Genomic DNA, 26667 nt, shown 5'->3' on the forward strand with positions numbered 1-26667 from the left:
ATTTGATAAAACTTTGCCTCAAAGCTCAATTTTTTATTTTGCTCTGCATAAGGAGTGATGTCTGACATTTTTGGGAGGCTGTTGGGTTGGTTGACTTTTGGCTTTATTCAGTATATTTAATCTAACCTTAATAACTAATAACTGATGACATCGGTAAAGCTGAGGTGCTTAATGCTTATTTTGCTTCAGTTTTCCATAAAAAGGTTCATGATGACCAGATACTCAACAAAATTAATATTAACAATCGGGGGAAGGAATGCAAGCCAAAACAGGGAAAGAACAAGTTAAACAATATTTAAATAAGTTAGATATATTAATGTCTTTGGAGGATAGGATTATAATTCAAAATGATCTGGACAAACTGGATAAATGGTCTGAAGTCAATAGGATGAAATTCAATAAGGACAAATGCAAAGTACTCCACTTAGGAAGGAACAATCAGTTGCACACATACAAAATGGGAAGTGACTGCCTAGGAAGGAGTACTGCGGAAAGGGATCTGGGGGCAATAGTGGACCACAAGCTAAATATGATTCAACAGTGTAACACTGTTACAAAAAAAGCAAACATCATCCTGGGATGTATTAGCAGGAGTGTTGTAAGCAAACACGAGAAGTAATTCTTCCGCTCTACTAGGTGCCGATTAGGCCTCAACTGGAGTACTGTGTCCAGTTCTGGGTGCCACATTTCAGAAAAGATGTGGACAAATTGGAGAAAGTCCAGAGAAGAGCAACAAAAATTATTAAAGTCTAGAAAACATGACCTATGAGGGAAGATTGAAAAAATTGGGTTTGTTTGGTCTGGAAAAGAAAGACTGAGAGGGGACACGATAAGTTTTCAAGTACCTAAAAGGTTGTTACAAGGAGGAGGGAGAAAAATTATTGTTCTTAACTTCTGAGGATAGGACAAGAAGCAATGGTCTTAAATTGCAGCAAGAGAGATTTAGGTTGGACATTAGGAAAAACTTCGTAACTGTCAGGGTGGTTAAGCACTGGAATAAATTGCCTAGGGAGGTTGTGGAATCTCCATCATTGGGGATTTTTAAGAGCAGGTTATACAGACACCTGTCAGGGATGGTCTAGATAATACTCAATCCTGCCGTGAGTGCCGGGGACTGGACTAGATGACATCTCAAGGTCCCTTCCAGTCCTATGATTCTACGTCAGCAGATCCTGATGAAATTCATCCTCTGGTACTTAAGGAACTAGCTGAAGCAGTCTTGGAGCTGTTAGCAATTACCTTGAGTACTCCTGGAGGATGGGAAAAGTTCTGAAAGACTGGAGATGGGCAAACATAGTATCTATCTTTAAAAGGGGGAACAAGGAAGAACCATGGAATTATAGACCAGGCAGCCTGACTTCAACACCTGGAAAGATACTGGAGCAAATTATTAAACAATCCGTTTGTAAGCATCTGGAGGGTAATAGGGTTATAAGGAATAGTCAGCATAGATTTGTCAAGAACAAATAATGCGAAACCAACTTAATTTCCTTCTTTGATAGGATTACTGACCTAGTGGATGGGGGGAAGTAGTAGTGATGTACCTTGATTTTATAAGTTTGACATTGTTCCACATGACATTCTCATAAGCATACTCTTTACATGAAATTACTATAAGTTATCAATAGTTTGCTGGCAAATTGGGAGGGTACACCTAGAAGGGTCCTGCAGGGATTGGTCCTGGGTGCAGTGCTGTTTAATAGTTTCATTAATGACTTGGATAATGGTGTAAAGAGTATGCTTATAAAATCTGCAGATTACACTGAGCTGGGAGGGGTTGCAAGCACTTTAGAGGACAGGTTCAAAATTCAAAATCACCTTGACAAATTGGAGAATTGGTCTAAATTCAACATGATGAAATTGAGTAAAGACAAGTGCAAAGTACTTCACTTAGGAAGGAAAAATCAAATGCACAACTACAAAATGGGAATAACTGTCTAGGTGGTAGTACTGCTGAAAAGGATCAGGAGCTTATAGACTTTAAGGTCAGAAGGGACCATTGTGGTCATCTAGTCTGACCTCCTGCACAAAGCAGGCCACAGAATCTTACCCATCCACTTCTATAACAAACCCCTAACCTATGTCTGAGTTATTGAAGTCTTCAAATTGTGCTTTGAAGACCTCAAGCTGCAGAGAATCCTCCAGCAAGTGACCCATGCCCCATGCTGCAGAGGAAGGCGAAAAACCTCCAGGGTCTCTGCCAATCTGCCCTGGAGGAAAATTCCTTCCCGACCCCAAATATGGCGATCAGTTAAACCCTGAGCATGTGGGCAAGACTCACCCGCCAGCACTCAGGAAAGAATTCTCTGCAGTAACTCATATCCCACCCCATCTAACATCCCATTACAGACCACTGGGCATATTTACCTGCTGATAATCAAAGATCAATTGCCAAAATTAATTTTCAAAATTAGGTTATCCCATCATACCATCCCTTCCATAAACTTATCAAGCTTAGTCTTAAAGCCAGATATGTCTTTTGCCCCCACTACTCCCCTTGGAAGGCTGTTCCAGAACTTCACTCCTCTAATGGTTAGAAACCTTTGTCTAATTTCAAGTCTAAACTCCCTAGTGTCCAGTTTATACCTATTTGTTCTTGTGTCCACATTGGTACTAATCTTAAATAATTCCTTTCCTTCCCTAATATTAATCCCTCTGATATATTTATAAAGAGCAATCATATCCCCCCTCAACCTTCTTTTGGTTAGGCTAAACAAGCCAAGCTCTTTGAGTCTCCTTTCATAAGACAGGTTTTCCATTCCTCGGATCATCCTACTAGCCCGTCTCTGAACCTGTTCCAGTTTGAATTCATCCTTCTTAAACATGAGAGACCAGAACTGCACAAAGTATTCTAGATGAGGTCTCACCAGTGCCTTATATAACGGTACTAACACCTCCTTATCTTTGCTGGTTATAGTGGATCACAAACTGAATTCAGTCATCAATGTAATCCAGCTGTAAAAAAGGCTAATATGATTCTGGGGTGCATTAACAGGAGTGTTGTATGTAAGACACAGGAGGTAATTGTCCCACTCTACTCAACACTGGTAAGATCCCAGCTGGAGTGCTGTGTCTAGTTCTGGGCACCACAATTTAGGAAAGTTCTTCTTCGGAGGTGTCCCTGTGGGCGCCTTTGCTTGGAGATTTTTACAGCAGTACTCGCACTGGTCACGCATGCACAGAGTGTAATAGTACGTGTTCGCGACTGGTCAGTTCCTTCTCTACTGTCCCTGGCCTGAGATGGAGCTCAGCAGACTCATTAGAGAATTTCTTCTCTCCCTTGTTCAACTTGTTTTCCCTCTTAGTTTAGCTTACCTGTAATAGTTAGGTACCCTTTTCCCTTCTCTCTCTTCTCTTTAAAAAAAACCAAACATTTTTGTTCCTGTCAGCACAGCCGCTTCCAAGATGCTGGCTCTCCAGGGTTTAAGCGCTGCTCTAACTGTAATGATGCCATCCCTCTTGCAGATGGCCATTCTAAATGTATTAAATGTTTGGCGGAGTCCCACATCCCCCAAAAGTGTGCCCACTGCAGCAAGTTGAAATCCAGGGCACGCAAAGACAGGGAGTTGTGGCTAAACTGCTCCTGCTGCAAAAATCTCTCGGACCAGCCTCAGACCCGGGCCCTGACTCTGCTGTACACCGCAGCCCCCCTGCTTTAGAGACAAAAGAAAATTTCAAAAAAACATCATCAGTTTCTCACACCCACAAAGGGTATTCACAGGGACAAGCCTTCTCCAGGGACTGCTTCCCTCCCCCGGCTTAGTATCTTTGATGTGCCAGGCTCCTCTGGGACCATGCGAAACCCGCCTGTGGCTTTGGCAGTCCACAAACCTCCAGTGTGAAGGCTTCAGGCTTTCAGTTGCCTGCCTCTCACATGGCACTGTTCAGCACCACAGTGGAAGTGGTGCCGACGCATACTAGCCTCCCTGACTCCCTGCAGGCTCCTCTCACTCTCCCGGCACTATCAGCCTTTGAACTATCCAGCAGTGACAGAACGCTCAGGACTCTGGTGCAGAGGAATCCCTCCTCACAACAAATTCCTCTCGCTCAGCCCTACCTTCACAGAGGCACTGCAGCACGGCAAGGGACCTCCTGGTGTCACCTATTTTGCAGTCACTCCTACTTAACACCTACTTCTCTCTGGACCCTCAGGCAAGGTCTGCACAGCTTTCCTCCAGTGATGAGGAATCTGGGCTGCAGGGAAAATTTTCACCTTATCAGAGCTCCTGTCCATAGACCCCAGTCAAGAGAGGTCGTAGAAAAGCTGCCTCGTCCTACTCCTAGGGTCCTGCCCCATGGTGCGTTAACCCCTGGATGGCGCCACCCATGCCGTTCCCACCACCGTGGCAATATTGGACTCCATGGGCTCCTTATACTCAGGACCACACTCGTTATACCAATGCAGCCAAGCGTGAGGCCTGCTCGATACCATCAGCTGACAATCCTGCCACTGACTCCAGACACCAGGCAGCCCTGTCACAAGAGGAAGCACGGCCTGCCTCCAACCCGGTAGAACCAGGTGTTCCGCCTGATGAAGCATTGCTTCCTCCTCCTCCTCAGACGTCTTCGGACAACTTCTCAAAATTTCAAGACCTGTTTAAAAGAGCTGCCAGTGAGCTATGAATTAACCTGGAGGAAGTTCCTGAGCAGCAGCATGAGCTAACTGACATCCTGCAGCCCTCTTCTTCTAGAATTGCATTACCTATCAATGCAGCCCTTTTAGAACCTGCTAAGGCCATTTGGCAAACCCCAGCTGCAGGCCTGCCTACCTGTAAGAGAGAAGACCGAAAGTACTTTATTCCTTCCAAAGGCTCAGAATTCCTTTTCACTCACCCAGCATCAAACTCGCTGGTGGCAGATGCAGTTAACCAAAAGAACAAACACCAATTTCCCCATTCCACTCCCTTCGATAAGGACAGTAAGCGAGTAGATTTGCTCGGGCGTAAGGTATATGCTTCTTCCACATTGCAGTTTCGCATTGCTAATTATATAGCCGTTCTAGCAAAGTACAACCACAAAAATTACAATAAATTCATGGACTTTATTGATCACATTCCAGAAGAAAAGAAACAGTTTACAATCATAGTTTCCGAGGGACAAATCATCTCCCACATTGCTCTTCAAGCTGCCCTTGATGTGGCCAATACAGCAGCATGGTCCACTGCCACAGCAGTTGTGATGCGCCAAGGGTCATGGCTCTCGTTTTCTTCCTTTCTCCGGGAGGTCCAGAGGTCTCCCCTTCGACGGTGACAAACTATTCGTCTCCACCACAAATGACGTACTCCACTCCATGAAGGACTCCAGGGCAACTCTGGTCTTTAGGAACTCAAACCCCTGTGACCAGAAGATGACAATATAGATACCAGCCTTACCAGCAACAATGCTACCCCACATACACCCAGCAGTTCCATAGATCTCATGAGCAACAGCTACAACAGCAACGCCAGATACCAACGCCGCCGTCCCAACTCCTTGGCAGCGTCTCAACCCCCTTTGACCAATAAGCAAATTTGAAGACTTGGTTGAGGGTATAGAAAACAATACTCCCACTTCAGTGCTTACACTGCCTGTCCCTATTTTTGGTCACTGCCTACGCCCATTCTCCCATCAATGGTGCAATATTACCACCACCAAGTGGGCTTTAGAGGTCCTCACAGTTGGTTATTCTATCCCTTTCCTCTCCCCGCCTCCCACCCACCCACCTTCCCCATCCATCTTCAGGGACCCCTCTCACGAGCAACTGTTCCTCCAAGAAGTACAACATCTCCTTCAATTGGGGGCAGTGGAAATCGTTCCCGAACAGCACAGAGGGAAAGGTTTCTGCTCCCATTACTTCTTAACAGAAAAGAAAACTAGGGGATGCTGACCAATCCTTGACCTCAGGCAGCTAAACAAATTTATCAAAAAGCAAAAATTCAAAATGGGATTATCCTCACCACCGTAATCTCAGTGCTGGAGCAGGGTGATTAATTTTCAGCCCTCGACCTACAGGACGCTTATTTTCATGTGACTATTCACCCAGCCCACAGACGTTTTCTTTGTTTTACCCTTGGTTCGACACATTTTCAATACAGAGTGTTGCCCTTCGGTCTATCTATCGCGCGCCCCCCCCCAAGTTTTCTCCAAACTCCTAGCTGAGGTTACTGCCCACCTCAGGAAACGGGGTTATAATATTTCCTTACCTCGACGATTGCCTCCTCAAAGCCTCAACGGTTGACAAAGCACTTCGATCCATGCAGCTTACCATCACTTGCTTCCTTTCCCTTGGCCTGCAAATAAACAAAAACAAAGCCACCTTATTTCCTGCCCAACAACTGGAGTTCATAGGAGCGCACCTTGATTCCCAAATGGGAATAGCGTTGCTCCCACTCTATCATTTCAACACCATAAAACTCCTGCTTACAAAACTTCACAACAGTCCCCAGGTTACTGCACGAGACTGCCTGCAATATTAGACCACATGGCCTCATGTACTTTCATGGTAAAAAATGCATGCCTATACACGAGGTGCTTCCAAGTTTGGTTGGCCACAGTTTACAGACCGAACGTACACACTCTAAACAAGCCTCTATCCATACCCTTCAGAGTCAAAGACTCCCTCCGATGATGGGCAGTTCCCTCCAGCCTCTGCTCAGGAGTCGCCTTTCTCCAGGACTCCCCATCACTCATAATGACTACCGACGCATCCCTCACAGGATGGGGAGCGCACATGTCCCACCAAAGCCTCCCTACATATAAACGTCCTATAACTGCGAGCCATATGCAATACCTACCATCACTTCCTCCCATTTATTCAAAACCAACATGTTCGGATAATGACAGACAACATCGCATGTATGTTCTGTGTCAACAGGCAGGGAGGGGCACATTCTCATTCGCTTTGTATGGAAGTCATTAAGCTCTGGAATTGGTGCCTCACAAACAACATCCAGATATCAGCCACCTATCTTCCCGGGGCCCTGAAAACCACCGCGGACAAACAAAGCAGACATTTTCCCTGTGATCATGAATGGGAGATAAATGACATGATCATACGCAATATATTCAGCGTTTGGGGCTATCCAACCCTGGACCTCTTCGTGACTGCAAAGAACAAGAAATGTCCCGATTTTGCTCCAGAGTGGGATTGGGCAAACATTTCCTAGGAGATGCATTCCTGATCTCATTCCCCTAATACCAGTTCTTCACAGAGTTCTGACAAAGATATGAACAGATCGTGCCAGGGTAATTCTGATTGCCCCATCATGGCCCAGACAACCGGGGTTTCCGTTACTCACCAGAATGTCAATTCGCCCACTGATTTCATTGCCCCTCACTCTGAACCTCCTATCGCAGCAACATGACCAATTTCTTTACCCCAACTTGTCCATGCTTCACCTCAAAGCTTGGTTCTTATATGGTTCTTCCAAAATGAACTCGCATGCTCTGAACAGGTTCAAAGAGTGCTCCTACATAGCAGAACACAATCTACTCGCATTAGCTATCTCCTTAAGTGGAAATGATTCACACAGTGGTGCTCAACTAAACAACTCCCTCCTACTTCTGTCCCTCTTCCGCCCATACTTGACTACCTATTAGACCTTAAACAATCTGGCCTTCTTTCAGCTCCATCAAGGTCCACTTAGCTGCTATTACAACTTTTCATGACAAGATCGACGATACCTCTGTTTTTGCTTATCCAATCACCAAAGGGCTCCAATCCCTATACCTGGATATTAAACCTCCTACCTCTCCGTGGACCTTCACTTAGTATTATCCTGCTTAACTCAACAACCATTCGAGCCTGTAGCCACTTGCTACCTCTTACACCTCTCTATGAAAACAGCATTCTTAGTGGCAATCACCTCCACAAGACCTGCAGGAGAAATAGCAGCTCTCATGGCGGACACACTGTTCAGATTATTTTTTAAGGACAAGGTTACCCTCCGACTACACTCCAAATTTCCTCCAAGGGTGCATTCGTCATTCCACATCAATGAGCCAATACACCTACCAACCTTCTTTCCTAAACCACAAGCAAACTCTTTTGAATCCACAGTGCATATGTTAGATGTACGCAGGGCTTTGTCCTTCTATTTGGATAGAACCAAGCCCTTTAGAAACTCTTCTAGACTCTTTGTCTCCATTGCGGAGCGCTCCAAAGGGACACCTGTTTCTACCCAGAGACTTTCAAACTGGATTTCTGACTGTATCCAACTGCTGTCAATTAAAGAAAGTTACATCTCCAGCCAGCATCAGAACTCACTCCACTAGGTCTGTGACTACCTCCATGGCTTTTCTATGCAAAGTTCCTCTGGCTGACATCTGTAACGCAGCCACTTGGACTTCTGAACGCACGTTTGTTAAGCATTATGCCCTTCGAATCATAGAATCATACAATATCAGGGTTGGAAGGGACCTCAGGAGGTATCTAGTCCAACCCCCTGCTCAAAGCAGGACCAATCCCCAACTAAATCATCCCAGCCAGAGCTATGTCAAGCCTGACCTTAAAAACCTCTAAGGAAGGAGATTCCACCATCTCCCTAGGTAACCCATTCCACTGCTTCACCACCCTCCTAGTGAAAAAGTTTTTCCTAATGTCCAACCTAAACCTCCCCCACTGCAACTTGAGACCATTACTCCTTGTTCTGTCATCAGGTACCACTGAGAAGAGTCTAGATCCATCCTCTTTGGAACCCCCTTTCAGGTAGTTGAATGCAGCTATTAAATCCCCCCTCATTCTTCTATTCTGCAGACTAAACAATCCCAGTTCCCTCAGCCTCTCCTTGTAAGTCATGTGCTCCAGCCCCCTAATCATTTTTGTTGCCCTCCGCTGGACTCTCTCCAATTTTTCCACATCCTTCTTGTAGTGTGGGGCCCAAAACTGGACACAGTACTTCAGATGAGGCCTCACCAATGTCGAATGGAGGGGAATGATCACGTCCCTTGATCTGCTGGCAATGCCTCTACTTATACAGCCCAAAATGCCGTTAGGCTTCTTGGCAACAAGGGCACACTGTTGACTCATATCCAGCTTCTCATCCACTGTAACCCCTAGGTCCTTTTCTGCACAACTGCTTCCTAGCCATTTCGTCCCTAGTCTGTAACAGTGAATGGGATTCTTCCGTCCTAAGTGCAGGACTCTGCACTTGTCCTTGTTGAACCTCATCAGGTTTCTTTTGGCCCAGTCTTCTAATTTGTCTAGGTCCCTCTGTATCCTATCCCTACCCTCCAGCGTATCTACCACTCCTCCCAGTTTAGTGTCATCTGCAAACTTGCTGAGAGTGCAGTCCACGCCATCCTCCAGATCATTAATGAAGATATTGAACAAAACCGGCCCCAGGACCGACCCTTGGGGCACTCCGCTTGAAACCGGCTGCCAACTAGACATGGAGGCGTTGATCACTACCCATTGAGCCCGATGATCTAGCCAGCTTTCTATCCACCTTATAGTCCATTCATCCAGCCCATACTTCTTTAACTTGCTGGTAAGAATACTGTGGGAGACCATATCAAAAGCTTTGCTAAAGTCAATGAATAACACATTCACTGCTTTCCCCTCATCCACAGACCCAGTTATCTCCTCATAGAAGGCAATTAGATTAGTCAGGCATGACTTGCCCTTGGTGAATCCGTGCTGACTGTTCCTGATCACTTTCCTCTCCTCTAAGTGCTTCAGAATTGATTCCTTGAGGACCTGCTCCATGATTTTTCCAGGGACTGAGGTGAGGCTGACTGGCCTGTAATTCCCCGGATCCTCCTCCTTACCTTTTTAAAAGATGGGCACTACATTAGCCTTTTTCCAGTCATCTGGGACCTCCCCCGTTCGCCATGAGTTTTCAAAGATAATGGCCAATGGCTCTGCAATCACATACGCCAACTCCTTTAGCACCCTTGGATGCAGCGCATCTGGCCCCATGGACTTGTGTTCATCCAGTTTTTCTAAATAGTCCTGAACCACTTCTTTCTCCACAGAGGGCTGGTCACCTCCTCCTCATACTGTGCTGCCCAGTGTAGCAGTCTGGGAGCTGACCTTGTTCGTGAAGACAGAGGCAAAAAAAGCATTGAGTACATTAGCTTTTTCCACATCCTTTGTCACTAGGTTGCCTCCCTCATTCAGTAAGGGGCCCACACTTTCCTTGACTTTCTTCTTGTTGCTAATATACCTGAAGAAACCCTTCTTGTTACTTTTAACATCTCTTGCTAGCTGCAACTCCAAGTGTGATTTGGCCTTCCTGATTTCACTCCTGCATGCCTGAGCAATATTTTTATACTCCCTGGTCATTTGTCCAATCTTCCATTTCTTGTAAGCTTCTTTTTTCCGTTTAAGATCAGCAAGGATTTCACTGTTAAGCCAAGCTGGTCGCCTGCCATATTTACTATTCTTCCTACACATCAGGATGTTTTTTTCCTGCAACCTCAATAAGGATTCTTTAAAATACAGCCAGCTCTCCTGGACTCCTTTCCCCCTCATGTTATTTTCCCAGGGGATCCTGCCCATCAGTTCCCTGAGGGAGTCAGTCTGCTTTTCTGAAGTCCAGGGTCCGTATTCTGCTGCTCTCCTTTCTTCCTTCTGTCAGGATCCTGAACTCAACCATCTCATGGTCACTGCCTCCCAGGTTCCCATCCACTTTTGCTTCCCCTACTAACTCTTCTCTGTTTGTGAGCAGCAGGTCAAGAAGAGCTCTGCCCCTAGTTGGTTCCTCCAGCACTTGGACCAGGAAATTGTCCCCTACACTTTCCAAAAACTTCCTGGATTGTCTGTGTTGGTCTCCTAGCAGATATCAGGGTGATTAATGTCTCCCATGAGAACCAGGGCCTGCGATCTAGTAACTTCTGCTAGTTGCCGGAAGAAAGCCTCGTCCACCTCATCCCCCTGGTCTGATGGTCTATAGCAGACTCCCACCATGATATCACCCTTGTTGCTCACACTTCTAAACTTAATCCAGAGACTCTCAGGTTTTTCTGCAGTTTCATACCAGAGCTCTGAGCAGTCATACTGCTCTCTTACATACAATGCAACTCCCCCACCTTTTCTGCTCTGCCTGTCCTTCCTGAACAGTTTATATCCATCCATGACAGCACTCCAGTCATGTGAGTTATCCCACCAAGTCCCTGTTATTTCAATCACATCATAGTTCCTTGACTATGCCAGGACTTCCAGTTCTCTCTGCTTGTTTCCCAGGCTTCTTGCATTTGTGTATAGGCACTTAAGATAACTCGCTGATTGTCCCGCTTTTTCAGTCTGAGACAGGAGTCCTCCCCTCCTGCACTCTCCTGCTCGTGCTGCCTCCTGGTATCCCATTTCCCCACTTACCTCAGGGCTTTGGTCTCCTTCCCCCAGTAATAAAAAAGGTAAAAGGTAATAATTGGAGATATACCAATCTCCTAGAACTGGAAGGGACCTCGAAAGGTCATCGAGTCCAGCCCCCTGCCTTCACTAGCAGGACCAGTTTTTGCCCCAGATCCCTAAGAGGCCCCCTCAAGGATTGAACTCAAAGCCCTGGGTTTAGCAGGCCAATGCTCAAACCACTGAGCTATCCCTCCCCAGTGAACCTAGTTTAAAGCCCTCCTCACTAGGTTAGCCAGCCTGCTTGCAAGATGCTCTTCCTTCTCTTTGTTAGGTGGAGCCCGTCTCTGCCTATCACTCCTCCTTCTTGGAACACCATCCCATGGTCGAAGAATCCAAAGCCTTCTCTCCGACACCACCTGCGTAGCCATTAGTTGACTTCCACAATTCAACGATCCCTACCCAGGCCTTTCCCCTGCACAGGGAGGATGGACGAGAACACCACTTGCGCTTCAAACTCCTTTATCCTTCTTCCCAGAGCCACGTAATCTACAGTGATCCGCTCAAGGTCATTCTTGGCAGTATCATTGGTGCCCACATAGAGAAGCAGGAAGGGGTAGTGATCCGAGGCTTGATGAGTCTTGGCAGTCTCACCATCACATCGTGAATCCTAGCTCCTGGCAAGCAGCAGACCTCTCGGTTTTCTCGGTTGAGGCGGCAGATAGATGACTCAGTCCCCCTGAGGAGGGAGTCCCCAACTACCACCACCCTCCTCCTTCTCTTGGGAGAGGTGGTCGTTGAACCCCCATCCCTAGGACAGTGCATCTCATACCTTCCAATTGGTGGAGTCTCCTTCTGCTCCCTTCTCTCAGATGTACCATCTAGTCCTCTCTCTGCATTAGTACCTGTGGAAAGAACATGAAAATGGTTGCTCATCTGTATCTCCAGGCCCTCTTACTCAAGGTCCTCACTCTGATACGCAATTAGGCAGAGCTGTATTATCTACTGCATTCCTACCAAATCCGAAGTCCCTACCTCCTTGAGACACACTGCTTTTAAGTCACTTGGAGTGGAGCACCCACAGGGATAGCTCTCTCGAAGAAGAAGAGGTGGTTCTTCTTCGAGTGGTTGTTCATGTCCATTCAAAGTAGGTGTGCGCGCGCCGCGTGCACACCAGCCGGAAGATTTTCCCTAGCAGCGTCCATAGGGTCGGCCCAGGCGCCTCCTGGAGTGGCGCCACCACGGCCCCCTATAAAGGGGCCCGCCGACCCTCCACCCCCTCAGTTCCTTCTTACCGCCAGTGACGGCTAGCTGGAACTTCTCTTGCGATAGCAAGTCGGCAGTGTCCTATCCTACTGTTTAGTGTTTAAAGTTGTATTATAGTTAGCTGAGTAGTTCTCTGTATATAGTTGGGGGGTCCCCCCCCTCCGAGTTTCGTTGCCCTCTGGGGCATGCCCGGGTCCCCCGGGTTCAAGCTTTGCAAGGATTGCGGGAAATTCATGCCCAAGAGTGACCCGCACTCTGCGTGTTTAAGGTGCCTTGGAGAGAGCTACCAAAAGGACCGGTGCTCTATCTGTAGAGGCTTCCGCCCACGAACTCTTAAGGACAGGGCTCAAAGACTTAGAGTTCTCCTGATGGAGGCGGCACTACAGCCACCCTTGGACCCGGAGCCGGCTGAGGCGATGCCCAGCACGTCTTCTTCGGTGCGGAGCGCCACGGCACCGGCATCAGGATTTAGGGCTCAGCCCAAGTCGTCAAAGATGCGGCACCGGACGGAGCCGGGTCTAAAGAAGTCAGCCTCAGTGCAGCACCGCTCGCCTTCGCCGGTGCTCGCCAAGACGAGGAAGCCGGTGAGGGATAGTTCACCCCACCAGGATCCGATGCCATCCGCGACCGCGAGCGGACAGACTGGGCTACAGCCCTCGGCGGTTCCGTCGACTCCCGCACCGCGGAGAGGGCGGTCGAGTCCGGACCAGCCTAATTCTCCGGACCTCAGCAGAGACCTACGCCCCCCTTCGACCCCGGAGGCGTTCGAGGCGGCCTCAGGTCTGATGGGACTCTTGGCGCCGGCCTTTCCGCACCGCAGGGAGTTGCCCACGGTGTTTCGTCCCCCGGTGTAGTCTAGGGACAAACTGGCCATGGTGTCGCCTCCCTCCCCGCACCGCGCCATGAGGACGGCACCGGACCAGGCAGGAGGCCCGCCTCCGCACCGCTCTCCATCGGCACTGGGTGCCGCTCCCTCCAGGTCATCATACTCCGAGACCTCAGACTCAGAGGCGGACTCCTATCGCTCCAGCCGGTCGCGGAGCAGGAGATTGAAGTCAGGGGCGAGCCGCCACCGTTACCCACAGTGGCAGCAACAATGGCAGCCAGCGTCGCAGTGGCTGTTTTGGACTCCCTGGGCCTACCACCAGTCGGTAGGCCAGGCGTTGGGCCCGCGATCAAGATAGGCATCGGTGTCCTTGACCTCGGTGGCCCCGGCCCAGCTGCCTCCTCCTCCACCGGCACTGTCGCCGGGCAGGGGTGTGCCGTTTTCAAGTTCAGCAACCCCTAGCAGGGCAGCGGCACCGGCAGCAGCTTCAGGTCCGGCTCCGCAGGCACTGCATCTTACGCCAAGCCGCTTGCTGGCGACCCTGGTACCAGTCACAGTGCCGCATTTAGAGTCAGAACCGGCACCGCAACCACGGTACCGTGTGCCGCAGGACCCTGAGGGACTGCATGCACAGCAGGAAGGACCGCTCCAGGTGCTCTCCTCGTTGTCCTCCCCGGATGAAGCGGTCTCGGGCACGGCTGCGGCACTGGCCCTGGAGGACACTCGTATCCTCCAGCAATTGCTCCGCAGAGCGGCGCAGAGCCTCGCGATCCAGGCGGAAGAAATCGAGGTGGACGCGGACCCTGTTGTGGATATCCTGGCTCCCGCCGGGCCATCCAGGGTGGCCCTCCCGCTGATAAAGTCGATCGCGGACATTTCCCGCACCCTGTGGCAAACACCAGCCTCTTCGGCCCCTATTGCCAAGAGGTCCGAGCGGTGCTATTTCGTCCCCTCGAAGGGGCACGAACACCTGTGTACACACACACACACACACACACACGGACTCCCTGGTAGTGGATGCGGCCAACCAGCAGGAGCGTCGGGGGTTTCAGGGGTCAATGCCAAAGAGCAGGGACGCGAAAAGACTCAAGCTCTCTGGCAGAAAGGTGTACTCCACAGGGGGCCTCCAACTCCACATTGCCAACCAACAGGCGGTTGTAAGCCGATATGGTCACAACACGTGTTCGGCCATGTCGAAGTTTGTGGAGCTCCTTCCCCAGGACTCGCGGCCAGAGTTTTCGGCCCTCGTGGAGGAGGGCAAACTGATCTCTCAGGCCTCCCTCCAGGCCGCCTTAGATGTGGCGGACTCAGCCTGTCGCACCCTGGCCACGGGCCTGGTCATGCAGCGGGGAGCCTGGCTCCAGGTCTCGGGCCTGCCCTATGAGGTCCAGCAGACAATTCAGGACCTCCCCTTCGAGGGGCAGATGTTATTTTCGGAAAAGACAGATAAACGTCTGCATAGCCTAAAGGACTCTAGGGCCACGCTTCGCTCGCTAGGCCTGCATACCCCTGCAACCCAGCGCAGGCAGTTTAGGCTGCAGGCGGCCCCCCGCCCGTACCAGCTACAGACTCGCCAGGAGCCGGGGTGCAGGCAGGGCAGAAATGGCAGGAGGCGTCCCCAACGCCATCCTTCCGGCCAGGCGTCAGGCCAATCGAGGCCATCATCAGGGCCTAGACCCCCTATTTGATGGTACGGTCCAGGGAGACCTACCAATCGAGACTCTGGATCCTTCCACCCCTACCTTTGGGTCACGTCTGTCCCCCTTCTACCGTGCCTGGTCCCGCATCACGTCGGACAAATGGGTGCTCCGCACGGTAGAGAGGGGATATTCTATCCAGTTCTCCCTCCTCCCGCCCCACCAACCCCCCTCCCCGTCCCTCTTCAGGGACCCATCTCACGAGCAACTTCTAACTCAAGAAGTGCAGTCCCTCGCGGAGGCAGGGGCAGTGGAGGAAGTCCCACGGGAGCTCAGGGGAAGAGGCTTCTACTCCCGATATTTCCTCATACCGAAGGCGAAAGGGGGCTTAAGGCCCATCCTAGACCTGTGACGGCTGAACAAGTTTGTATGAAAACTCAAGTTCCGCATGGTCTCTCTGTCCTCGATCATTCCCTCCCTGGATCCAGGAGATTGGTATGCCGCCCTCGACTTAAAGGATGCCTATTTCCACATTGCCATAATTCCCCGACACCGTCGATACCTCAGGTTCGTCGTGGCAGGTGCCCATCTGCAGTTCACCATGCTCCCGTTCGGCCTGTCAGCCGCTCCCAGGGTCTTCACGAAGTGCATGGCAGTCATGGCCGCCTTCCTGCGCAGGCAGGGCATCCAGGTATTTCCCTACCTGGACAACTGGCTCATAAAGGGTCGCTCCAAGGAGCAGGTAGAGCCAGTATGCCATGCCGGACTGGACTGGCTTCCCCGGTGGTGATTTTAAAGGGCCCAGGGCTCCAGCTGCTGCGGGGAGCCCCGGGCCCTTTAAATCAGTGTTGGAGCTCCAGCAGCCAGGCTTGGGCAAGGATTTAAAGGGTCCAGTGCTCTGGCCACTGCAGGGAGCCCCGGGCCCTTTAAATCACCACCAGAGCTCCAGCAGCTGGGCTTGGGAAGGGATTTAAAGGGCCCGGAGCTCCAGCCGCTGCGGAGAGCCCCGGGCCCTTTAAAGCGCCGCCAGCGCTCCAGCAGCAGGGCTCGGGCGACGCTTTAAAGGTCCCGGGGCTCCCCACAGCGGCTGGAGCCTCTGGCCCTTTAAATTCCTGCCGGAGCCCAGCTGCCAGAGCCCCAGGGCTCTGGTAGCAGGGTTCGGGCGGGGATTTAAAGAGCCCAGTGCTCCTGCCACTGTGGGGAGCCCCAGGCCCTTTAAATCACCACCGGAGCCCTGCTGCTGCTACCCCAGCAGCAGCAGGGTTCCAGCAGCGCTTTAAGGGGCCCGGGGCTCCCCACAGCAGCCAGTGATCGATGGGGGAATCCAGGCATGCCCACTATGCTGTGTTCCAACCCAGGGACCCATAAACAGCAGCCATATGCCCTCACTTCTGTTTGATGCTGCTAATTCCCTGGGCCTCTTCCCATGTAGCCCATTTATCGCCATCCCTTAGCTCAAGTTAAAGTTCTCAGCTCTTCTCTCTCACAGCTTAAGCAAATGCAGCCAGAACCAAACGCTGGTGATTCCTCGAGCTTCTTTGGCCAGAGAGGAGCACCCTTCTTTGCCCCTCTGGTCTCAGCCAGGAACTGTCCTGCTAAGATCCTGCAGCTCCTTTTATGTGAGCCTGCTGGGCTCTGACTGGCTGCTTCTGTGAGGCGTCTGTAGCCAGGCCTGGAGGACCCATCTTTACTGTTCCTTTCCTAGAGCATGGTGTAGTAGGATCCCAGGGCCTCCAGCATGGGGCCACAGAGGGCCTGGTATACCCCATCACAAACACAGCTAGGTATCTGTTTAATGATGTTGCAGTGATGCCTAAGAACGTGAGTGAAAAGCCAAGCACTTCCAAATCACAAGACGTGCTGGTTATAGTGATCAGGCAGTATTTGTTGTAATTAAAATATTGTATGGTTGAAATACAAGGCCTTTCTTGCCTTTTTTTTTTTAACTCAAATGATTTAATAAAATGTTTCATTGATTTATTTTGCCTCTGTAAAATTGCTCTAGATATTGAGTTAATTGTACCACAAATACTGCACAACTGGATCACTCTTCTTTTTGTCCTGTTTCACTGAAAGACAACGTCTCATAGTCTAGCACAGGGGTGAGAAAACTTTTTGGCCCGAGGGCCACATCTGGGTATGGAAATTGTATGGCAGGCTCATGGAATTAGAGGTTGGGGTGCAGGAGGGGGTAAGGGCTCCTGCTGGGGTGGGGCTGGGGATCATAGAATCATAGAATCATAGAACTTAAGATCAGAAGGGACCATTATGATCATCTAGTCTGACCTCCCGCAAGATGCAGGCCACAAAAGCTGACCCACCCACTCCTGAAATAATTCTCTCCCTTCACTCAGCTGTTGAAGTCCCCAAATCCTGATTTAAAGACTCCAAGTAGCAGATAATCCTCCAGCAAGCGACCCCTGCCCCATGCTGCGGAGGAAGGCGAAAAACCTCCAGGGCCACTGCCAATCTACCCTGGAGGAAAATTCCTTCCCGACCCCAAATATGGCGATCAGCTGAACCCCGAGCATGCGGGCAAGATTCTCCAGCCAGACACTCAGGAAAAAGACTTTCAATAGCCCAACATTGACCCTCGGTACTAATTACCAGTGGCGGCACGTTATTGACCTATTGACTAAATCACGTTATCCTATCAAACCATTCCCTCCATAAACTTATCAAGCTTAATCTTAAAGCCAGAGAGGTCCTTCGCCCCCACTGTTTCCCTCGGTAGGCTGTTCCAGAATTTCACTCCCCTGATGGTTAGAAACCTTCGTCTAATTTCAAGCCTAAACTTCCCGACTGCCAATTTATATCCATTTGTTCTCGTGTCCACATTAGTACTGAGCTGAAATAATTCCTCTCCCTCCCTGGTATTTATCCCTCTGATATATTTAAAGAGAGCAATCATATCTCCTCTCAACCTTCTTTTGGTTAAGGAAAACAAACCGAGCTCCTCAAGTCTCCTTTCATACGACAGGCTTTCCATTCCTCGGATCATTCTAGTGGCCCTTCTTTGTACCCGTTCCAGTTTGAATTCATCTTTCTTAAACATGGGAGACCAAAACTGCACACAGTACTCCAAATGAGGTCTCACCAACGCCTTGTACAACGGGACTAGCACCTCCTTATTGGCATTGGGAGTGCAGAAGGGTGCTCCAAGCTGGGACAGAGGGGTTCGGAGAGTGGGAGGGGGATCAGAGCTGGGGCAGGGGGTTGAGGCACGGGAGGAGGTCAGGGGTACAGGCTCCGGGCGGCACTTACCTGAAGCAGCTCCCGGAAACAGCAGCATGTTCCCTTTCCGGTTCCTACACAGAGGTGCGGCTAGGCAGTTCTGTGTGCTGCCCTGTCCGCAGGCGCTACCCCTGCAGCTCCCATTGGCTGTGAGCTGCAGCCAATGGGAGCTGCAGGGGTGGTGCTTGGGGCGGGGGCAGCATGCGGCGCCCTCTGGCTGCCCCTGTACATAGGAGCCGGAGGAGGGACATGCCACTGCTCTTGGAAGCTACACAGCGGAGTGGGGCACGCCCCTGACCCCTCTCATTAGCGGGAGCTCAAGGGCCAGATGAAAACATCTGAAGGTCCGGATGCAGCCCCTGAGCCGTAGTTTGCCCACCCCTGGTCTAGCAGATAATCTTACCATGTTTAGCAAAGAGTAATCCTGAACGAATGTTGGACACAGAGTGGTGGTATTTAGGGAAGTCTCTGCAAAGCACTATAAAAGCAGCTTCATACTACTAACTGAAGGAAGCTATCATTAGAATGTTTTTCTAGATAATTGTGCTGCCATTCTTGACCAGAGCTGTATCTGAATTATTTTCTTTTGTTATTTTTATCTCCTTTTAGCATATGGCATTGGCCTTCTGGTGACCTTTGTAGCCTTGGCATTGATGCAGATGGGTCAGCCAGCTCTGCTCTACTTGGTGCCCTGTACCCTTATCACTAGCTTTGCTGTGGCTCTTTGGCGTAAGGAGCTTGCAATGTTCTGGACGGGCAGCGGCTTTGCGGTGAATACCAGTTTGATATGAGTGTCTTCAAGAAATACTAATATTATAAATCCTAAATAGAATTAAAGTTGAGTAAAATATTGTAGTACTATCCAACAAAACAAAGAACTTGATATTTTGCATTCATTTAATGTTCATGTTTTGGTCCTAAAGAGTCTTTTCAGGCTTTAGCAATTGTATAACATGAGTCTTAGAATTTTCTGCTTTAACGTTTGTAGCCACTAAAACTAACCAGTATAAAGTAGATCAGTCCCTACCTATCCACCCTGATCCTGCTCTAAGTCTTGGTGTTTGTGACAAATAGCTTTCTTATATGTTTTATTAATTATAACTTCATCAAGTAACTTCCATGAATATGAAGAATTGTAAGGATCTTTTTGCAGGTTAACAAAAGGAGTTAGGGAGGTAGGGAGTTAATTTAGGATCTTAAATTGTCACCTTTAGGCTAATCTGTTAAATTCTTTGTTGCAAGTTAAATGAAGGGAGTAGGTACCTCATAGTAAGGGATAATTCATTGAACAGATATTTAATATAAGGGTAAAGATGCAGCAAATCAATTGAAGATCCTGCAGAAAGAGACTAGATTTTTCATAAGGTGTCCCACAAGCTTCTGAAACATCCTGGTTTTTCACTTAAGTCAAAACACTTGTGGATTTGTTTTTTGTATTTGTTTGTTTTAGAATGATTTTTTTTGTTCAAAATGTATTCCCATACAGAGTATAATTTATTGTGTGTTCACCAGGAAACACTGCCCAGTGGAATGAGAGTTCAGTGTGATAAACAGTATTTGGAGTGAAGAGACAAGTCCAGTATCAAAGCAGTTGTTTTGCTCAGAGTGAATGTTAGTCAGTTGATCGGTTTCATGATAAACTCAGGCCTTGTCTATACCACAAAGGGTTTGCCAATATAACTACACCTCTACCTTGATATAATGTGACCCAATATAACACGAATTCGGATATAACGCGGTAAAGCAGCGCTCTGGGGGGGCAGGGCTGCGCACTCTGGTGGATCAAAGCAAGTTCAATATAACACAGTTTCACCTATAACGCGGTAAGATTTTTTGGCTCCCGAGGACAGCGTTATATCGAGGTAGAGGTGTATATCAGCATAACTATACTGGCAAACCCACCTAGTGGAGACATAGCTTATACTGACAGGAGTTCTTTTGCTGATGTAGCTTATGCCACCTCCCTGATTGAACTGAGCTATCTGTATAACTGTGTCTACACTTGGACTTTTGCCAGCATAGCTATGTCAGTTAGGATTGTGATTTTTTTTCATATACCCAGCTGACATAGTTATACTGGCAACATTTGGAAGTGTACACCCAGGCCTCACTCAGAACACTAAGTTACTATGAAAAATCCTCCCCTCGGAGAATTATGCAACTATTGGGTCAGAAGCTGGCAGTAATAACACCAGCACACTTTAAAAAACAAACACTTCAGTCTTTGATTATTTTCATGGCCCCAGAATGTTTCTACAAAAGTCTTTCTCTTTTTTTATTTTTAAATATAGTCACCTTATTCTGTAGGCAGTTCAAGGTATGAGAATAGGGAGAAAATGAATAACCATAAAGATACATTGTGGAATGAAGTTTAAATCCTTTGTTTAAATCCTGCTGATACCCACAATTTGTATTTAGTATCTATATCCCTTTGATATGAAAAGTTTGGCTATCTAAAGGCCACATTGGAAACTTGTTGAGTGCAAAAGTGCAGCTGATTTGTGTAAAAGAAAGCCGTCACTAACATCCTTAGAAAGGAGTGCAGCCCATTGCAGATTAGTGCAACGTGGGTGTTCAGATGAAGATGGTTTGTTAGAATCTGTATTCTCTACATTGAGGTTAATGATGGCTATAAAGTGGGCTTTGCCCATCTCTGGTCTACACAAATGCCAGGCACAGAGCTAATAGGCAGGTTGAGTTTGAGTTGGTAATGTATAGGAAGCTTGACCTTTAAGTTTGAAGAAGCTTGTTGGAATTAAATGTACAAGTCAAATGGCAATTCAGGTAGGAAGAGCATATATAGAAATGATAGACAAGGACTGAAAGGAGGAGAGGGCACTTTCTATTTAAGAGAACATACTACAGGAACCAAACTTGAGCCCTCAGGATGCAAATGGAAAAAATGAAACACAGCGGAGAAAACCAATAAACCATCTTACAGGTAGTCTGTTAAAGACACCTAATCATGGGTAACACCAGAGCAAATCACTGGTAAAGGATTTAAAACAAATGGCTACTGCTATCCAGATGTTTGGGACATTATCTGTATTGAATATGTAGCCCTTAAATTTGATTACTCTCCAGTAGAAAGGAAAAGTTAGAGATAGGACCTAATGGGTAGAGCTTGGGGCAGGGGGTTAATTTCTCATCTCGGTACTTTGTGAACTTGGGTTGTTACTTAACATATCTTATACCTCAGTTCCTCAACTGTAAAATGAGAATAAAATGTCTTAGGGGAATTGTGAAGCTTAATTAATGTTAAAATACTTTGAGATCCAGTGATCTGTGCCAGAAAAGTGCCAGCTGTTATTTATTATTAGGGAGGATAGGAAGCAGCTGTCACCATGGCAGGTAAACAGGAAGAGAGCTGAGAGTGCTTCCCATATCAGTCAGAGATAATGAGCCTATGGGCTTTAAGCATTTAATTAGATTCCTCAGAGAGCATTCTCCTACTGTGTTTTGTTACTCAGTGGGACCTGCCCAGAGAATAGATGTGCAAATCTTTCAACAATTAGGGATGATTTGAATTAACTGCAGTTGCGCAGCAAGTAATCCTTCTCCTTTCAGTGTGCTTCAGTTCATATTTTTGAACTCCTTCACCAAAAGACCATTGTGTAATTGCTGTTGGCCATTCAGTATAATAATTGGTCTCCTGTAAAAACTAGCTTGTTTTGAGAAATTATGGTTTAAATTGCTCTTAGTAGCTGTTGTTAGTAGCTCTTAAATAGTAGCTCTTGTTACTCACTGCACATCATCCTAAAAATGATTTTTATTTTTATTTTTTCTTACAGAAAGACCTACCTCATCCTCCATTGGTGCTGGCTCCTGTCAGTTGCCCCAACCCCCCCAAAGATACGAATGCACCAGCATCTCAACAAGAAGCAGAACAACAAATGACCAACCCCACGCTTCATGCAGATGATCGAAATAACCCTTCCCAGTGTGCAGAGGAGCTGCCTAACTTGAATACCAAGGAGCTGACCAATCCCAGCATTCGAGCAGAACAGCCACAAATTTCCATCCCACAAATAGAACAACAAACCAGTCAGAACAAGGATGATCCTGAAAGCAAGAGCCTAACAGTAGAAAAGAACCAGCTGGATTAGATGATGAAATAGGAAATCCTCTCTCCCCCCTCCCCCCCATCACCAAACTTCCCCACATAAAATCAGAAAACCAGTATGTAGACTGGTTCAGTAGTGTTCACATTCATTGAGGACCCTCACTGGGAATCTGATCATCAAATGCAAGGATATTCTGCCTTTGACTTCAGATACAGCTATACATTTCAAACAGCTTTCTGAAATATGGTGCTTTACAAAAATTCTGATGTATAAATTTCAGTGATCATTTTATTACTTGGATGCCTTTTACCTTTCCTATTTCATTATACTAGGGTAATATTAAGAATTTTTATTTATACAGTACTCTGGGCTTGTGTGGCTGTTGTGCTGCTTTAGTATAGTGTAGATTAATGTGGAGGATAAGCATTGGACAAGTCTGCTACAATGCTAAGAGGGGAGAAATACTGTAGTTTTATAGATTTTCCCTCCTTGATACTTTTAAATTTCTGCTTGTAAAAGCCATTGATGCAAGTGAATGGTTTAGTATAAATTGACACTCAAGAAATGTTGAGAACTGGTTAAATTACCAGTCTTCTGAAAGGATTTGTTTTACCATGGTGCATTAAATGCATCTCTTTCCTCAACTTTTTTTTTTCCACTTCCAGGTGCCTGGGTTGAATGATATTCTAGATTAAAAGGCAGGATGCATTGATCTCCAGTAAGCACTGTAAGCACTCCTATGAATTCTAGGGTCTGTCTTTGAAATAAAACGTTCACTGAGTGGACCTTGCAGAATAATACACAGTAGACAAGCTTACTTGAAGTATCTTTGATGTTTTTTGTTTTGTTTTGTTTTTAAAAGCACCCTACATCCTTATTTACCAGATAAATCAGATCACAAATAGTAACATTCTGCACAACTTAGTGGTCTAGCAGAGTGGTCTGCAGGAGACTTTAAGCACTGACTTTGATTTAGGGTGTTCAGCTGGTTTCTTTGAATCTCTGCTTACTATTATTTTTATGAATATAACTTTGATTTCTATGGGTTTGTCTACATTACAAATATTTTGCTGGTATTGCTATACCAGTATAGCTATGTTGACAAAAACTTCTAGTGTAAATGCAGCATATGCACACAGAAGGGTTTTTTCAGTTGGCATAGTAACACCATCTCTCCAAATTATGTTAGCTGTGCCAACTGAAGCACTCTTCTGTTGTCATAGCTGCATCTACACTTGGGTCAACTGCAGGGAGGAGGTTCTTACCCTTGGCCAACATAGCTATGCTGAGAAAACTTTGTAGTGCAGACTTGGCCTATTGCTGAAGAAAAGTCTGAAGTTCTCTTCAAAGGAGAGCTTGTGGTGCAGCTGTTCATGGTTTGCAACCTCTTTATAACTGGTCAGCTGCCAGAAGTCAGGTTTTGTTTTTGTCCTAGGAGTGTTCAAAGTGACCTGCAAGGTTTTAGAATGAGGCTATAGCCACCTTCACTTGTTCTAGAACTGCGGAATAGATGCCCTACCATGCAATGGGAGAGCTGTATCTCCACAATGAAGTTTAGGGAGACTACAGTCTATTCAGCTTTAACAAGATTAGGTGTTGTTCATAAGTTGCCAGTGCAGCTTTTCAATATTCAAAATGTGGGCATCTCTTGTGCAACCTGACTCGCTTCTTTGCACACCTGTTGCACATGCAGAGGGGCAAAGTTGTCAGATTAACTTTTGTTAATTATAAATATTATGTAGAATCTATTCTGTTTGAGAATTTACTGATCAGAGCCATTTAATTTATTTCTAAGACATGCACATTCTTTATTTTAATTATAAACATTCCAATCCATTCAAAAAAACCTTGCATTTTAAATGCAATTAACAAGGTTTTCAGGAACCTGTTAATATCCTGGAAATAGAATATAATCTTCAACTCGATGGGGAGGGCCATCCCTCTGCCACTTAATAAATACACTTCTTCTGAGAGAAGAATTATTGCAAGACATATAGTGTGACACTTTCAAGAGTATAGTCTCAGTGGACCCAAAAAATGTATTAATATTAAGCTCCAGTTGGCCTTTTGGATCAAGTTTTGAAAGGCTTTCAGTTGGCAGCTGTACGTGATGATTCTGTTTCTGTTTTCCTTCCTTTGAGTAGGCCTTCTGAAAGTTTATGCTGTGTCTTTTAGACTGTAGCCGCTTTCCCTTTACTGTTTCATGTTAAATGGACAATATTCATTTTCCAGAATATTAGAGGCTTTCTGTAAAACTACCCTGTGGGTTCAGAAGTTTACCATCTTCTGTCTAAGCCTTGATGACCTTAACTGGGCTCTGTCTGCAAGTTGACTCAACTCTGGCTGAAATGATGGTGAGTTTCTTGAAAGGTTTTCCGAGTCCTAAAGTCTGTAGTGTGTTCAGATTTGGTTTTCAAATTAACTGAATGCAACATGTTTTGAACAGTACTAAAGAGATTTTACCTATTTTATTTCCTCTTCTCCTTTATGAGCAATGTTGTTTTTGCTGAGGGTAAGCTGAACCAGCTTTTAGTCATGCAGAGTGACAGAGATGCTTGTGTTGGACACTTCAGCCAGCTGGATGATGCCTTAATTTAAGCCATTTTATAAATATGTATATTAAACATTTATAAACAAACAAACAAAAACTGTGTTTAAATAATAAACTTGACAGACGAATGCCAGGAAATTCAAAGTTGACGCTGATGTGTCATGACATTTGAATTTCCTTTTGCCTTGATTCTCTTTCAACCATAACATTAAACATAATTTGTATATGTTTAATATTAAACCTGTTTTATTTGGTGATAAAGTATTAAGTTTTATCAAACTTCCTGAAACATACATTTCTTTTCATTTGCTGTGGTGTTGCTTCCAGAGGTGAAACAGAGGTCTGATGGGAGAACATAGACCATCATGTTGCCTGTAACTAAATTGAAAAGAGAGAATTCAGAGCATTATAACTAACTTGTAGTAAGCATTTTAAAGTTACTTTTATTGTGTAGTCTTCTTGGCTAATCTGTTTAGGAGAGATCATTTGCCTTTGCTTTTGTGAATTATCCCCAGAAATATCATGTGCACATTTCACCTCCTATAAAGACATGTAAGGAAATGGATATGGTTAGCACACTAATGCAATACCTCTGGTTAAAATAGGTGATTTGGAGATGCTTTGACCATTACAATACTGTTTAAATCAGGTGACCCTGATCGTTCTATGTGGCTGAGGCTGTCTGGGCTCTGTCTCTGTGCTGAGCAGTAACACTCTCCCTCATGATAAACCAGTTTGTTTTAAATGTTTCATGATAAGGTTACATTTTTCTATTTTATTTTTTTTTAAAAGCTTCCTTGATTGGTTTTAATATTGTAAAACTCAATATTGCATTGAAAAGAGCTAGCAATATTTTCATAAGTTTAATTTTTTATTTGATAGCAAACTTGTCAGTACAATGCCAAATTATTGTTGAAATGCACATTTTAAAAGTAATGCTGAAGCATTTAATATTTGCATCCTTCAGTATCTGGTTAACTGAAAATTAATTTGCTATAATAATCAGAGGATACAGAATTTACTTCCACAAAATTGTGTGTTCGGTCACAAGTACTTGTTTTAGTGACATACATTTTTCCTGTTTCATACTCCTTTAGAATCTCTACAGCAGTGGGAGAGGGAACTAGGTTTATTTTGGCTCCGGCATCATAAAATTCTAATTAGCACACCAAATCCTGTCTTCAGTTCCACCTGTCTGTCCTATTGAAGACAGAGGGGTTGCACAGATGGAACAGAGGACAGAATCTGGCCTGCAGAATTTTGAATAGAGGTGGTGCATGAGTCAGAAACACTCAGAACACTATTTTAAATTATACTTCTCTTTCTTTAGTCATATTACACATGAAGAGTATTTTAAGTGCAATCCATTACAGCATGAGAAAACTTACCCTGCTTTTTAAGATAACAGTGAAAGATAAGACAACTCCACAAAATGTAGAAATTAAACCCCTGAAACCACTTATCATTGACTGAAGGTGAACTTGTAATCTAATCAATCAATGAAGTTCCTATAAAAAAGGAGAGGGGAAATCAGTAGCATGCATTCAGTTTTTTTTCTGCATCTTTTCCACTGGGATCATTAATACATCTGTAGAAGATTGCCAGGTTACTCCATTGTTTTTATCCTTTTTCTGTATTAACCACCTCTGATCTGGTGGTTCTTGTAGCTGATTTCTTTACCTCTAAGCTGAACTTTCAAGCCTTTCCTTTAGACTTTGTGTCTGTGTTACGATTGCCCTCAAACTCTCCCTCACATTCCTACTGCCTTAAAAGTCTTAAAAGCATTTTTCTCAGCAGTGCACAGTTCATGAGCCAAGTTT

The 26667-nt window shown here is 46.3% G+C and overlaps 1 protein-coding gene across 6 annotated transcripts in view; it reads left to right on the forward strand.

Moving 5' to 3' along the window:
* The window catches only part of SPPL2B (signal peptide peptidase like 2B), a 99272-nt gene extending 76178 nt beyond the window's left edge, over window positions 1-23094 (forward strand). For 4 of the 6 annotated variants that reach the window (XM_039515180.1, XM_039515177.1, XM_039515178.1 and 1 more), the window contains 2 exons: window positions 18842-19002; window positions 22024-23094. In XM_039515180.1, coding sequence (XP_039371114.1) covers window positions 18842-19002; window positions 22024-22338 — 476 coding nt within the window. In that variant the 3' untranslated portion in view covers window positions 22339-23094. Of the gene's footprint in view, window positions 1-18841; window positions 19070-22023 lie in introns of all 6 variants that reach the window. The other 2 variants (XM_039515181.1, XM_039515182.1) reach the window with 2 other exon arrangements.
* Window positions 23095-26667: the final 3573 nt, after the last annotated feature.

This window comes from Mauremys reevesii, linkage group 26, assembly GCF_016161935.1.
Source record: "Mauremys reevesii isolate NIE-2019 linkage group 26, ASM1616193v1, whole genome shotgun sequence".
NCBI classification, from domain to species: domain Eukaryota; kingdom Metazoa; phylum Chordata; order Testudines; family Geoemydidae; genus Mauremys; species Mauremys reevesii.